Raw genomic sequence first — 16745 nt, forward strand, 5'->3', positions numbered from 1 at the left:
AAACAATGAATTGGGAGAGCTATATATAAATATATATTGAACCTATTCGGGTGGATGTTTTAGGACTCAATTGACAAAACAAAAAATAAAAAATTTAATACTAAAATGACACAATTGTAATTGGTTTAGGGCTTTTTGGGTAATTTTTCCACTGAAAATATAACTCGAGTGTCGGCTTGAAAATAAAACTTTTCTAATTCAAGTAGATTTCCTAATTGGTGTTAGATTCCTCATTTGAATAAATTTCCTGGAAATGGATTTTCTACTTTGAATATATTTCTTTTCATATAAGAAGTATCTTCTTTGTGAAGAGCATCCAAGAGGAGTATCTGTTTGTGAAAATAATTGTGCTACATAATCGTGAATTACATCCCGAGTATTTGAAACCATGAAATTATTGTGTTAAATTATTGTGAAATTCACTTATGAAATCGAGAGATTATTTCGAGAGGAATTGAAACAGCTAAACACTGTGAGAGTTATTGGGTGTAGTAAGGGTAGGAGAACACCGAGATTATTTGCATAACTTGAGTGTTGGTGCAATCTCCATTTTATGACTTGACCTGTAGTGAAATTCTATGATGTTCTCTCTGTTGATGTATCTCACAATGAAAGAACCATGTAATTCTAGTGTTCAATTTTTTTTTTTTTTGTTCTATCTATGTTATTCGATTGCTTGTTTCTGCAACAAAATATATCTAAGATAATTGTAATTTGAAAAAAAAAAAAATTATGTGCGACAATGAATAATACATGGGTTAATTTGTACTATTATCATTATTAATCTATATAATTGAAACGTTTGTAATTGCTACAAATTCTTAGATCAACGACAAATTCTTTGATTAACGACACCAACAAGAAAAATTAAGGGGAAGAACATTTATTATGGCATGTACGAAGGAGGCCCTCGCGTGCTCGTTTCCACAGTGACTCCATCTTTTACTATGAAAACCACGTCCATGCCCCAACTCATGTGTTTATCTATGTGGCAATGCCAAAACCATACGCCTGCAAATGATCACAAAACCAATCCCATGTTCATGTCCGCAAGTTTTAGACGTCAAATTAGGTGATGAAATTGGAAATCAGCGAGAATTACGAACAATTTACCAGGATTATTTGCCACGAATTGGACGGCGGTCCATCCGTCCCTAGGAACAGAAAACGTATTGACCAGGGGCGGGTTGAGCAGGTTGTACTCCAGGTGATCCGTCTCATTGTCGAAGTTACCGAGGCCATGTCGCACGACATAGAAGCCATGTCCATGCATATGCATCGGATAACCCTGTGGGCCTTGCGAGATGCCGCTGTCTTGGAACACCACCTCCATGGATTCGTTGTACTCCAACATCTTCACTCTGTTCACCTTGTCCGACACTCCCCATGCATCCGGAGTATCGACTCCCATCCAGTTATAGACGAACGAAGGGAAGTTCGGAAAATCTGCCGCATATACTCCCCTGATGTTCCTGCATATACACAAGAAAACTCTAATGTCGGGAAATGCCTAGGCACATATTAAGCTTGTCCAAGGATAGAGAACTCATACATCATTTGGCATAACAAAGTAAGTATGGGAAGCAAATCTTGCTTGTAATATGTTTGTAGCACATCCGTAGACGGGTGATCCCAACTTTGGTTATTTAGACTTGAACCGACCGTGGTCGGTGCAGCGGTACAGTTGTGATGTGGGCACAAAAACTCAATTCATCGACAGCGTTATATGAGCATCCTCCTTGTCATATTGAGAGGCACATCCGAAGGATGTTCTTTACTTGCCAAACTTCGGAGCTTGAATGTGAAGGTATCCGCCCTGCTATAGTCGTAATAGCCCGGGAGTGAGCGATTTGGGAATTTTGACGATGAGTCGAGACTATAGTTTCTGCTGTCTTGGAGTATGGCTGTGGCGACGACATGGTTAAATCTCGAGACGTCCGTGTTCTGGCTCGTGTAGCGGCGGATTGCCATGTAATTAAAACCTTCCCTGGGTCTGATTGGCGGTGAATATCACGTCGAGGGTTGACCCGGTGCTCGTTGTCAAGTACAGACTCACTAATGGTCTCATGTATGCTGCATCCATCCCAACGACTGTCAAGTTGTGGTTAGCAATGGCAAAGAAGAGCTCAGCGTCAACGACGGCATTGACTATACGGAGAAGGTTGGTCTTGCCATAATCGACGGACATGTGAAATGTGGAATCAGTCGTACCAATACCATCGTACCAATTATGTCACATAACTGTATGTCACACTAACATGAAAGAAAAAACAAAGTACATAGATCCACAATGAATTAAAACATGTAAAATCCTAGAAGTTGTAAGTCTGGAGTAGAAAAGTACCATGTAAGCAGGCAACAAAATCTCCAAATTTTCCATTTATCATATATCCAACTTACTCGGGCATAGCAGCACCTTCATCTAGATCCTCGGCTAAGTCAGAATTCGGATCATCTCCTTCCGAATACCAAGAAATTACGCATCGTAAAAGAAGATGGGAGCATAAAATCTCAAATTAACATTTATTAACCAATCAAAATGTGTACATACGACCATGCAAAGGTATATTCCAAACAAGTCGACTCTATCCAACTTTAAAATTGGGACAATTTTTCATCGTGCCTCGAAATTCTCAGAATAAACCTAAAACATGTACCAAGGACAATGATTTCTTCGCCATCCGGCTTAGGAAAAGGGTAGGTCATTCCTTCTTCTAGTAGAATGACTATCGCCCCATGCACAGTAGCTCTTGTCCAGTCACTATGGACATGTCACCGAAGAGTTCCTTCCTCAGTAGTAAAATTTACCTCGTATAGACATGGCCAAATGGAACCGTGGGCTCGAAACCGGCCCGTTGACCGGGCCCATGGTTCCAACCCGTTTTTTTTTTTATTTTAAAGGAGGCTTGGGGGAAAAGAGCCATTGGGCCTAGGAAGCCAGCGGTTCGAACCGGAACCGGCCCGGAACCGGCGATTCCACCTTTTTTAGGAATCGGAACTGCCGGTTCTCGAACCGGAACCGGCAATTCCACGGAACCGACCGCCTCTAACTTCGTAGGTGAAACTTGTGCTCGGTAGAGTTGGACATCGAGTAATGTATTTTGGACCATCTGACCATGGATTGTGGGGCTGCTTTACGCCATGCCTGCAACGTCAAGTTGTACTTTAGTCGCAACTCACCTTTTTAATGTCACCACTTCAATACTATTGGGTGTTTACTGTAAATATCGCTCGAGCAATATGTTATTCACCCAAGCAAATGGAAAATGAAAATTTTTCTATCTGCCCATCCACGAATATTAGGCAAGGCTCCACCGGCATGACAACAAACATGAACCAAATGGTACTATAAAAATGAGAGGCTATTTAGAGGTGTCAAACAAGGTGGGTCGGGCCGGGCTTGGTCCGACACATATTGACCCATTTAATCCATTTTGACTTATCTTCATACCATACAAATTTTATAACTCATACCCGACTCATATTATTTAAATACTTATATATTTAATTAAATTATGGAATACTTGTTTCATAAAATTAAAAAATGTAAAAATTGTTTCGCCGACCACCGCCCCCCGCCACCACCCACCGCCCGTCGCCTTCATGGCACGCCCACCATTGCCGCTGGGCCCGCTGCCTCCACCGCGGCCTGCCCGCCGCTACTTTACTTCTTTTGTTTTTAGGTACGCCGACTTGGAAGAACAATAGGCCCACCAGGTACACATTTCACCTTGATCAGATGCCTAAGTGGGCTTGCACTGAGTGCATTCCTGACCTCCCATCCGCAACTCTCAGTAAGGCCAGGAGGCTTCGCAGATTCGGCCGTACCACCCGTCGACAAGATGCCTCCACTAACGACCGCGCGAGCTCGAATCAGGGCATCGTCAGAGTTGATCAATCTCTCCTCACCGAGATCTTTGAAAATAGAGATGGAGACCGGCTTCGGATGATGGGTGGAGTCGCTGGCCTCGCTTCTGTTATTAGAACCGACATCGAGAAAGGGATCAGCGGCGATGCGGAAGATGTCCATCATTGGTGAATTAGTTCGGGTCGAACGTGTATAAGATGAGGTTCTTCTGTTTTTATATGGGATGCTTTCGAAGCTTGCGTCATGATATACCTCTTCTATCGTAGTCTAGTGTTTTCCAATATGAAGAAGGATGTCCTAACAGAAGGTTGGTATTACGTTGGAAGGATAATTTTTGCAGTCTTTCCAGTGATCTTGGTATTGGGCGAATATAAATTCTTGTGCGTGGAAAAGAACATACAAGTAGATGTCAATAGAGCCGCAAGGCAGTGCCGGGCAGGCAAGCAGTGGTCGGCGGTTTACGAGTGAACAAAAGTGATCTTGCGAAGCTGTAGGCACGGATCGAAAATGGGTTGGATTAAAATCCATATTTGAATATGTTTTATAGGCCTCAACCCATATTTGACCTAAATAAATAAAAGTGAGCGAAAGACCCATATTGACACCTCTAAGCTATAACTTCGAGAGAGCATAAGCACGTGTCTCCTCGTACTCGCTGTAGTGCACAAGTCAATTTAACTTCATTTATAGCAAAAACCAAACTTATTCTTTTTCTCCGTCCGAAGGAATCCCGACAAAAAAAAAAAAAAAAAAATCTCAATGCACGACCTAGATTGTTCCTCGGTAATTCCCAGAACTTATGCTGTTTCTATGGTAAAGTACTTTTTAAGATGTACGTGATTTTAAAAGCCTAGCTAACTCACGGTGGAGTTGCAAGAATTAGATGAACTTCGTACGAATCGTGTATAAAAATGTAAGGATTTCGACCGATTTTACTTACCCCTTGTCGTAGGTTATGAGCCGAGTTGGTGGATGATGTCGCCGGAGAAGCCACACCCAACTTTGGAAGCCAAAGCCCACGAGAAACAAAAATTCACAACGTGCCAGAGGTGGAGGTGGAGGCAAGAGAGTGTGTCAACGTGCTGGAGGCGGAGGCGGAAGCGACGTGCCACAGGCGGAAGCGAGAGAGGGAGTGAAATTTGCAATGAAGGAAGAGAGAGAGAGAGAGGATGCAGATGTCTTCATTGAAGGAGCAGTGACGACAGAGAATGAGGAAGACAAATACCAGTGAAGCGTGACTCCATAGTCTCCTTGATTATGAACGTTCACGAACACGAGGTCGCCTCTTTGTGAACCTGAATCGTCGGCCCCAGGAAGCTGTCGTTCACTAGCAAGAGTCTCCAGGAGGTGCAATTCCTCGTGATATTCATCTCCCTCAGGCTTCAGCTACGATAAGAGCGGCCAAACATTGTCAAAGGTGAATATGGTCACCGACACAAGAGTGAACGCACAGCTTAGGTCGGAGATGGAAGTAGAGGTTTTTCTATGTGGGTCTGTGTTGATGCATCAAGGTTGCACGATCTATTTTATGTTGAGTCAGTTTGTTAAAGTCCTATTTTATAGGGGTGTTTAGCTGCATATTATCTATTCTATTAGTTTGTTGCAAATTTATTCTGTTAGTTTGTTGCTGACTTTTGTGAATCAAGCAATCTGTTACTTAGTGGGTAACTTGTGTTTAGTGGGCAACAAAAAAAGCTTTAGTCTGTATTTAAGTATTTTTCAGTTTTCTGAATAAGAAGAGAAGCAGTTTTTCTTTCATACGTTCTGCTTGCTGCAAACACATAACGTTTGATGTCAATTCTTCTTTTGTTCTTTGAGAAAACAACAGTCTGTCACTCTGTCTGCCGCTTGTGGGGCAACAAGCCCAGCAATTTCGATTGCCCACATGAGAATTAGTTTCTTCTTAACCCGTTCATGCAAAAATCTACTCTTTAGGAAGATGCAGCAAAAGGTTAGTGACCACAAAGTCGTAGTGATGGACACTGGCTTGAGCCCCGAAAACGACGTTGCCGAGGAGGAGGAGCGCCAGAAGCAAAATGCCGAAGGTGGTCCACGAAGATGTCGCTGTTCCCGTATCACTTCCACACTTCTGGAGGGCCAATAAACGACGAAATAATTAATAGTCTTGTTTGTCACCTAACTAATAGTCCACGGGGACGCGCTGCTGAGCAGAAAGTCAGGTCAGCCTCTCTGCTAATGCAAAACATACTATCGATTCGTTCGAGTCGGATAAACTGTATGACCCATATGGTCGATTCGCAACCATACAATTAGAAAACTCTTTGTAAAGATAGCTGGGAAACTTTTTGATACAAGCTTTAAGGTTTGATAGCTAATCTCGAGAGATGGGATGAGAAGAATTGCGAGAATTCACGTTTTCGTTGAAGCGACAGCAACTCGATGATCAAACCACCATCACGTGTACCCAATTACGGGTAAAATGTCATTTCGTATGATCCGACTTCATAAACCAGCGTATATTCATGTCCACTGATTAATTTCGTATAAAAATCGGAACCACCCCCCCGCGTCAGCCGGCGATTTAATGACCACTTATCAAAAACCGTGGGGAAGCACTCAGCTTCTTTAATCGCGAATCCCCACGTTCGATTTTAGAAAGACTTTCATGCTTCTACAAATGCGAATGGGACGACGAGTGCATTGCCATCCTCGATATATTCAAACACATCGACTTTCGCGTCTTCTTGGCTCGAATGTCCTGGTCCCGTTCGCCCACCATACATTCACAATGAGGTAATTTTCACCTACCGGATGTACAGCTACAGTGAACCGACGCCGAGAAAACGTCCGATGAGCATCACCTTTTTGGATACGAGACGACCAGTACGAGAGCACGTTGAACTATGCGAGTCGCTGGAACCTCAGGCCGTCAGGCGTACTTCACTTTGGGGTACTTTCGAACAATTTGTTTCTTCCTTAACCTTTCGATACTTGCTTGGAAAGAATAACATTCAGTTAGAAGATGCCAAAAGCACAGAAGCCGGGATGCTAATTCCTTAATGGTGAAGGTGAGTGGGACTGTGGCACCGTGGGACTGCGGCGAAGAGGGCATGAGAGAAAGGCGAGGTGCCGAGGGAAGCGAGCTATTTAGGGCGTGAATAAAAACCATTTTGTTTTTCTATTTCTGCTCCAAACCTATATCGGAAACAAATTTGAAATAGAAATCCGTTTGGTAATGTAATTTCATTTTTCTATTTTTTTTTGGAATAAAAATTTGTTCTGGAAATAGATTTAGAATAGAAATGAGAAATTAAAAATCGCTCATGCCCTCTCTCTCTGGCATCTTGATCATCGGGTTGCCGGTCCCCATTTTCGCATGACGCCGTTGTTGATCACCGATCCTTTGTCCCTCGATTCTCTAGTCGCTAGTCCGCCGAATACCGGTTCGCTGGTCGCCATCCACTAGCCACCGGTCGCCAATTGTCGATCCTCCATCTCTCGGTTCGCCAATTGCCGGTCGTCGGTCCGCCGCCCTCCGATAGCCGATAAACCTAGAAATTTTATGCTGTTATCAAATGAATTATTATTGCTGGAAAAAGCAATTTTATGTCATTATCAAATATGTTTATCTGCTTAGAAACTCATACAGAAACTAAAAATAGAAAAATCTATTTTTGATTAGAAATTGATTCCAGAAACAAAAGGGTTATCATTCATGTCTTAGTGTATGGGGTTTCTTTTCTTTTTGGTGTTTCGATTCGGTTCGGGTGTACGACCTAAACCTTCAAGACACGCAAACTTTCTTCTTATTACCCGAACCAAAATGAGACCTGTCCCGAAAATATTCGAAATCTTCACTTTTAGGCTGGGACATTTTTTACGCCCATAGATAACACTATGTGGACGCTCTATTTATGCTCACCCACACTCGAACAGATCCCATCCATCAACCTTGACTCTCTCTCTCTCTCTCCTGTACTTTCACTCTCATTTATCTATCCTTTCTAGATTGGGAGGCTGCAATTCCAGCCCCAGACTTGATAGTGACGTCAAGATCATCACGGTGATGGAGGAGTCGCCGAGACTTGCGATCGAGGTAAGCAAAAAAAAAATAAAATAAAATCAAAGAGATCTTTGGTCAGAATACCATTCATCAAAGATTGCATCTCTGGTTTTTTAAATGCATCTGATTTTGTGGCGATTTGGACAAGAAGCAATTGAACCGCAGAAATTAGATAACGGTTTTAAAATTGCGGATCATTTCCAATTGATTCACTTCAGCCTTATAGCCTTATACAAAATATAACTGTCGAAATTCGTTTATCTTTCAAATTCCAAACTCTAACTACCTTTGTTATTCTAGGCATCAACTTTATTGCCTTCAACTGCGCATTCTTGTCCACAAACGTTTGCAATTCACTAGACATTCTCTTATCCAGTTCTTATTCAAATACTCGTCTACAATTTTCCCTTGTAATCATCCACTCATCGTCGTAGATCAATAATTGTCCTAGTCGATAACCTTTCATCAATAAAATCATCCTCCTATGGCATCGATTCGCATCAGCCGCCGATTTGTGAAGGTACGTATTGTTTACTTGTCGATCACTCGATATGGACTCCTTCGCCAACCCATAAAGGCATCGATTACTTTTTAGTGTCAACATATGTCCCGTTTAAAAAAATTAAAATGCAAGAATACGAAGAGTTGACTTCTGACTAAAAGATAATTGTCTGTGGAGTGTCCCCTTGACTTAGAAATTGGAGCAGTAAGCATTACAAATTGAAAAGACCCGGTTTCAATGCAATGCTCGAACACCTACTTTATTAGTTGTGAAAGACAGTTCGTTTATGAAATATTGAAATTACGAACTTTGAAACTATCGATTGGAACTAATTTTTCGAATGGTGCAGCGATTGGCTCACTTATCATGGACTGACGCAAAATTAAAAACACGACGAGGTAAGTAACATAGAGAAGAGTGTAGGAAACTTACTTGAGCATCGAAATATGGCAACGATCACAAAGATATGCACATGATAATGTGAGGTTTGACATCTAACTAAAAAGGCTTGACAAATGGGGCCAAGAAGATGAGCAGACTAGCCGCAGTCTTGCGGACTAAGGTTGTTTCCTCTTTATCTCCGGCTTAGTCTAAAGGTCGTCCTATAATCTAGCGGTCTCGGAAACAAAAATGAACACTTTCGACGCCAAGATAAAATTTCAAGGCTGAGAAGGGCAACTTTATTCTTGCAGTCTCGCGAATAAGATTGTGTCCTTCTTGACACCACACTAGATAGGGCCTAGATGATTTTTTCAAGTAACCATTGACAATGTTGTGAGGCAAATTATTCCTTAAGGAGAATGTAATCACGCCTCATAAAATGATTCTATTTATACCCATTCGTTCACTATATTTACAAACAATGTCTACTAAGAAGAAATTGTCTGCTTCCATGATTTAAAAAAAAATTATCATGCAAAACACCTGGAGAAAAGCATTAGAAATATATCTAAGATTAGTGTAATCTGAAAAAAAAAAAAAAACATGTGTTACAATGAATAAAAACATGGGTTTGATCTGTACGGTAATGTCTCGATTAATAACTTTATTAAATTGAATGTTCATAATTGGTACAAATTATAAGATCGACGAGCCACACGAAAACTTAAGGAGGAAAAATCATTTTGACAGACGAGGCTACTGATTAAATGGCTACAAATAATTGCCACGCAACCCTCTCCTTCTCAGCTGTGAAATTGCTGCATGTGGTCTCATGTGCTAGAGATTTGACGGGGGAGACGTCGATATTTCATCCTGGCAATATTGTAGGAATCCTCGCAAGGAGGCATGTACGAAGGAGGTCCTCGCATGCTGGTTTCCTCGGTGCCTCCATCTTTTACTATGAAAACTGTGTCCATACCCCAACTCATGTGTTTATCTATGTGGCAATGCCAAAACCATACACCTGTAATAGATCACACAATCAATGTCATATTTAAAACTATGGGGATTGAACAGGAAATTAGTGTGAATTGGAAGGGCATACCTGGATTGTTTGCCACGAATCTGATGGCGATCCATCCTTCCCTAGGAACTGCAAAAGTATTGACTAGGGGCGGGTCGACCAGGTTGTAGCTTAGGGGATCCGTCTCTGGGTCGTAGTTGCCGAGGCCGTGTCCCACGACATAGAAACTGTATCCGTGCATATGCATCGGATGACTCTCCGCGCCTAGCAAGATGTTGCTCGCTTGGAAGACCAGCTCTATGGATTCGTTGTACTCCAACATCTTCACTTTGGTCACCTTGTCCGACATTGCCGATGCTGCCGGCACATCGTCTCCCGTCCAGTTATAGAAAGCCGGAGGATAATCCGGGAAATCTGCCATATATACTCCACTGATGTTGCTGCATATACACACGAGACTCTATATAAAACTCGTCCAAGGATAGAGAATTCAAATGGCATAAGTATAAGAAAAAAAACTTACTTGTAATATGCCTGGAGCACATCCGTTGATGGGTTCTCCCAACTTTGGTTATTGAGACTAGATCCGATCGTGGTCGGAGCACTGACGCACTTGTGATGCGAACACAATACCTTACTCATCGAAGCCACTATGAACATCCTCGTTGTTATGTTGAGAGGCACATCTGAAGGATGATCTTCACTTGCCAAACTTTTGAGCAAGAAATCGAAGCTATCTGCCGCATAATAGTCGAAATAGCTCGGAAGAGAACCATTTGGGAACATTGGCGATGAGTCCAGACTATAGTTTCCACTGTACTGGATTATGGCAGTGCCAACGGCGTGGTCGAAGTTTGTGACGGTCGTGGCCTCGCTACAGAGGCGGCGGGCCGCCATGTAATACCTTCCCGAGGTCTTATTGGCGGTGAATAGTACGTCAATAGTTGTCCCGGGGCTCAACATTAAGTACGAACTCACTAATGGTTTTGTGTATGCCGCATCCATTCCGACAACCGTCAGGTTGTGATCGGCTATGGCAAAGAAGATCCGATCGCTGACAGCGGCATTGATTATCCGGAGGTGGTAGGTTTTGCCATAATCGACATACATGTGATATGTCGAATCTGTCATATCAATACCATCATAGCAAATATGTCACACATTTATCTGTCACCCTAATATGAAAGAAAAACCAAGTATAGAACAGACGTGAATTGAAACATTTGAAGACATATAAGTCTAGAGTAGAAATGTACCTTTTGAGCAGTTAATAAAATCTCCGAATTCTCCATTTATCATAAAACCAACTGAATGAGGTACATCATTTCCTTCAGCTAGATCCTCGTCCAAGTCGGCATTCGGATAATCTCCTTGCGAATACCAAGAACCTATACATTATGAAAGATAGAGTTCAAGGAATATCTTACGAGATTCAACGCACTCTAGTGCATGCAGTTTTATTTCTATGAAGGTTTTTCATGAGCTTTTTCTAAAAGCTTTTATCTTTTCAATTGTCTCACAAGGTTATCATCCTACCTAAATATTTTAGACTATTATTAAAACACGTACCAAGCACAATGATTTCTTCACCATCTGGCTTAGGAAAAGGGTAAATTGTTCCTTCTTTAGGTAAAATGACTATTGCACCATGCACCGTGGCTCTTGTCCAATCGCTATGGGCATGCCACAAAAGGGTTCCTTCCTCTGTAGTAAAATTTACCTCGTACATGAAACTTGTGCCCGGGGGAATCGGGCATTGAGTAATGTATTCCGGGCCATCCGACCACGGGTTGCGAGGTTGCTTTACGCCATGCCTGCAAGAACACAACTTTCCTCGATTAGAAAGCGCCCCTCTTTTTTGATGAAAACAATTGCTTATGTTAAACCAGTACTTTGAAAGTGGATGCTATCCACCAGCACCATCAATTGTCACATTTGAGTTATTACAAATAATATCTAACAGTATATTAGCCGAAAGTATGATAAATATTGCGCCGGACTGATTGCTTCTACAATAAGGTAGGGATAGCTGGTATCATCACATTTTGCTTCTTTACTAAGAATATCGCTCGACGAAAATGTTGTTTACTCTAGCAAACACAAAACGAAATTAGTTAATCAGCTAAGTGATGGAATGTGCATTTGCCAATTCCATAAATGTCCAAATCCGACCCTGCTTGTGGGACAATTCTAGACAATCATACTACAAATTGTCCAAACTTGTGGACCGTCCCTACTCCATAATGTCCATTTTTAAGGGGAAAGGTCTTTTTTCTTTCCCTTTCTAGTAACCTCACTGATATCTTCCCTGGCTTGTCAATTGCGACCATTCGGTGTGGTCCCACCTTCATCAAAATGGATCGAAATGAGAAGCCGAAGTTCGAGATGAGCGGGGCTATGGCAACGTGAGGAGATGCTACGGACACGTTTCATAGACTGTTAGTTGTGGTAAGAGAACAATGTCAGGACTTCTTACAAAGGTGGTTGAATTATTGCTAGATGATACTATTTCTAGGGTTTCCTTGCATACGAGCCACCCTCCAAAAATATAGCGCCTCCGCCTCCGTAGATCTCCTTTCTTTTTGACAATGAAAACTCTCGTTTGTTGTCGAGCGGATATAATAATCAAAATAAAGGACTATCTCTAAGTACTAATTGTCAGTACCTTAATTCTGCTGGTAAAATATTTTTCTCGCACCTCGAATATTTCTCTCCCTATAAACATAGATTTGGTTTACCTCTTAAGCCTCATTGATAACTCGGCCTTTGGTCTAGCTATTAACTAGAAGCTAAACGGGCTGTGCTAGTCTCTGGGCCATTGTGAAAGTAGCAGCATTTTATGAATCATAATTTTTTGAAGGAGTGAACTCCACAATAATTTATAATAATTTATAATTCATTTTTTGTGGCCTGAAATAGATTATTATTCTAACAATAGATTAAAGATGTCACTTAAGCATTTCTCTCATTTTTTTTTTGGCCAAAGCATATCTCTTGCTTAAATGAAACGGAATTGTAAAAGTCTTTGAGTGACTCTTATGTCAATAGTCTGTTTTGAGAAAAAATAAATAAATAAAATTAATTAAAAATTATTGCAAAGCCCACTTTTTTTTTTTAAATTTGCGACCTAAGATGTACCATAAAGTCCTAAATGAAAAGAGGAGGAGGAAAGAAAGAAAGGGACAGGATGGAGGAGGCCCTTTGAATGCTTTGTTTTGAATTTTAGTTGAGCATACGCTGGATAAAGCTACAGACAGGAAAGTGATAACGCAGCTTAATTTGATTGTTGATCGTACATTTTTGGCCAGCAGATGCTTGGTACACATTATATCTTAAACGACCTTATCTCATTAAAATAGCAGTGTGTCGCCATTGTTGTTTTCTCCGGTTATGTTTCTTTTCTTCGCGCATATTTAACCTAATTTCGTTAGACCGCTAATAGTTTAGCGCATAGTAAAACGCTCATTAACGCTATAGCAAAGGGAGCAACAGAGAGACAAAGAGGGATTGGTAAATACCAGTGAAGTGTGACTCCATAATCTCCTTGATTATGAACGTTCACGAACGCGAGATCGCCTTTGTGAACCTCAATTGTCGGCCCGGGAAGGCTTTCGTTCACTAATAATAGACTCCACGAAGTACAATTCCTCGTGATATTCGTCTCCCTCAGCTGTAATAAGAGCGGAAAAAGACATTCTCATCGGTAAATATAGCCACATACTCAAGAGTGTACTGCACATGACATGTCTTTTTCCAAACAAGATAGACGTACTTTCATCGCTAACGAGATCTTGACTGTAAATATCACATTCTGTTCTGGCCATAGTTCTCCTCATTGCATTAGGGTTTTTACCTTAGTGGGGACCAAAAAGAGACAGGGTGCCATGTGAATGCTTGGACTTTGGGGGGGTTATTTACCTTCTTCCCAAGGTCAGAGATGGAAGAAAAAAAAAGGTTTTTCTATTTGGTCTGTCATTCTGTCTGCCTAGTAATCTTTCTTTTGTACTTACCGAAAGACAAAATGATAACTCCTCGAGATCTGCACTCAAAAGTTTCGTAAGCAACTTCTATTCCATTCGAGAAAAACAAAGTAAATTCCAGTGGTGATTGAAGCTTGGTAAGCGATGAAGCGCGAAGGAGAGAAGTGTCTACTGTAACTTACCACGAAGTCATAGTAGTGGACGGTGGTGGATTGAGCGACGAGGAGAGCGTTCGCGAGAAGAAGGACGAGCGCAGGAAGGAAAGAGATGGAGTAGGACGGCGATCGCATCGCCATCTTTGCGTCTTCTTGACTCGAGGACCACACAAGGGCTCTGTGTCTCTGCCTTTCTCTCTTATAGTGAGAGTGGGCATTGCTGGATATTCACGGTCACGTGCGCGCACCATACATTCAAACCCCGGGCAATTTTACCTACAGCTGCGCCCAGCTACAGCGTACGAAGCCGAGAACGGCCGATGAGCGTCCTCCTTTGAAATTCGAAACGACTTAATAAATACTTCTTCGAGAAACCAGCACCGAACCACGTTGAACACATGCCGCTAGCTCCTCAGATCATCCAGTGTTCTCTCGTGAGCGTGGACGCGTTGTTCCAAAGTGTTGAAGTGTTGTCTCACGTCGTTTGACAAAGGATTCTGTACCCATATGCCAATTTAAATTTTTGGATTGGACTTTTTAATGCACATGCATCCTCGAAGATGCTTTAGGGTCTCTAAGTGTTTTTCTTTTTCTCTTTTTTATGGATAATGAAACGCTCACCCAAGCTTGGAATAGTTTCAATCTCGGCCGGACCGGTGCATTTGTCGTTCTCGTCATTGACCCAACGTTGGAGGGATACGTGCGGGGAGCCCTAACCCCACGTAGAAGCCATGAAATGGCCTTAGCACTTAACTTGACCGTCCCAAGAGATTTCCCACGTTGCATGAACATGAATTACAAGTCGAATTAGATAAGTCAAATTACACCAAAAAGAAAGAAAAGAGAAGGAGGAATACCTGGATTATTTTCCCTGAATCTAATTGCGACCCATCCGCTTTTAGGAACTCCAAATGTGTTGACTTGAGGCGGGTCGACCAGGTTGTACACTTGGGGATCGGTCTTGTTGTCGAAATTCCCCAAGCCGAGCCCGACGACGTAAAAGCTATATCCATGCAGATGCATCGGATGATATTCCGATCCGGCCAACAAATTTGTCCCTTGAAAAACTATCTCTACCTTCTCATTGTAATTCACAACTTTCACGGCTGTCCCTTCGGTAGCCTCCGAGAGACTGCTCGGCAAATCATCTCCCGTGAAGTTAAACATAACCGGAGGAAAATCTGGAAAATCAGTGGCGTATTCTCCACTGATGTTTCTGCATATCAATGGGCAAAGATGCGTTACTCATAATTCTCATGTAATCCTAACTTGAAAATAGTTGTTTGTGGCATGTTGTGATAAAAAGTCGAGGGAAGTAAAACAAAAACTAAATTACTAGTGGACCTGTCAAACGAATGGATCGAGTTGGGTCAAGTTTGGGTCAGATTGAAAATTATCCGACCCATATTACCCATTTAACCCGTTTTGACCCATTTCCGTGCAATACAACTTATACCCGACCCAACCTCGGATAAATAAATAAATAACTCATACCCCACCGGACCCGACCCATACCCAGTTCATACCCGACCCATATTGCTAAAACACTTTAATATCAATGTCAATTTAAAAAAAAATTCTTAAAAAAAAAATATATTGCTAAAATGCTGTAGATAATTTTTTTTAAAAAAATTACAATTCTCTTCGACATTTTTATATATTCTCTTTTTTTTCCTTTTGTTTTTTTTTTCTTCTACATCCGGCAAGGGTCGCTGGAGATCAGCGGCGATTGGTGGCAATTCCTTTTGTTTTTTTCTTCTACGTCCGGCGAGGGTCACCGGAGATCAACGGCGACTGGCGGTGACCGGTGATGATTGTCGACAGGCGGCAAATTCACTCGGAAGAGAGATGAACTTGTAATAAGCTTGCAGCACATCCACAGATGGGTCCCCCCAACTTATGTTATTTAGACTTGTGGCGATTTTGGAATCTCCCAAATAACACGAATCGTCTGGGCATGGCAATTCATTCATGGAAGCTGTGATGAACATCCTCGTCGTCACCTTGCGAGGGACGTCCACGGGATGTTCTGCAGATGCTAAACTTCTCAGTTGTCGCGTGAAACTCGCTGCAGCATTATAGTCGTGATAAAATGGCAGTGTATGATTGGGCTAACTTGGCGGAGATGTGAGGTTGAAATTCCCTTTGTACGGGATGACAGCAGCAGCGACAACGTGGGCAAATTTGGAGAATTCCTTGTATTCACTTGCAAATCTTTGAGCAGCCATGTAGTACCTTCCCGGGGATTGATTTGCCGTAACCAATTGACGCAGCAAGAAAGCAAAAGCTTGGAACAAACGATTCCAAAACTCGAAATTCTTATTCAATGATACTCTCATGCCATCAATTACATAGACGGACGTCCTATATAGTGATAGGACTCCTATTGGAAACCGAATAAGTAAAGATAACATCAAATAAACTGAATCTAATCTAATCAAACAGAATATTTAAAATTAAAGATAATTAGGAATTTCCTAAAACAGAAAACTGCTAGAAAACATATCCAAACGAATTTCGAAATGCCGAGATTATTTCCGGCGATTTTGACGATCACGTAATTCTAAATAATCGCACGCCAACTGTTCTACATCATTCCCTCCCTCTGCGGAAGAACTCGCCCTCGAGTTATGATCGGGATAGAGGGGAGTATCGGGAGAATGATACTCAAATAAGTCAGCCACATTAAACGTAGGAGAAATGGCGAGATCATCAGGGAGGTCAACCACATAAGCATTGTCGTTGATCTTCTTCAATATTCGGCAAGGACCAACCTTCTTGTGCTTCAATTTATTATAAGCACCAACAGGG

At 41.8% G+C, this 16745-nt stretch overlaps 1 protein-coding gene and 1 pseudogene across 1 annotated transcript; both read right to left on the minus strand.

The window, feature by feature from the left end:
* Nucleotides 1–886: 886 nt before the first annotated feature.
* Nucleotides 887–8256, minus strand: LOC115726460 (annotated as a pseudogene).
* Nucleotides 8257–9565: 1309 nt separating this feature from the next.
* Nucleotides 9566–14075, minus strand: LOC115726302 (putative laccase-9). The gene is made up of 7 exons (XM_030656149.2): nt 13962–14075; nt 13318–13469; nt 11369–11613; nt 11056–11187; nt 10323–10923; nt 9881–10239; nt 9566–9799 (listed from the first exon to the last, which is right to left on the minus strand). The coding sequence occupies exons 1-7, from the start codon at nt 14073–14075 to the stop codon at nt 9606–9608; spliced, it is 1797 nt and encodes a 598-aa protein (XP_030512009.2). The 3' UTR covers nt 9566–9605.
* Between the last annotated feature and the right edge of the window lie 2670 nt (nt 14076–16745).

This window comes from Rhodamnia argentea, chromosome 2 (assembly GCF_020921035.1).
Source record: "Rhodamnia argentea isolate NSW1041297 chromosome 2, ASM2092103v1, whole genome shotgun sequence".
In the NCBI taxonomy this organism is placed as follows: domain Eukaryota; kingdom Viridiplantae; phylum Streptophyta; class Magnoliopsida; order Myrtales; family Myrtaceae; genus Rhodamnia; species Rhodamnia argentea.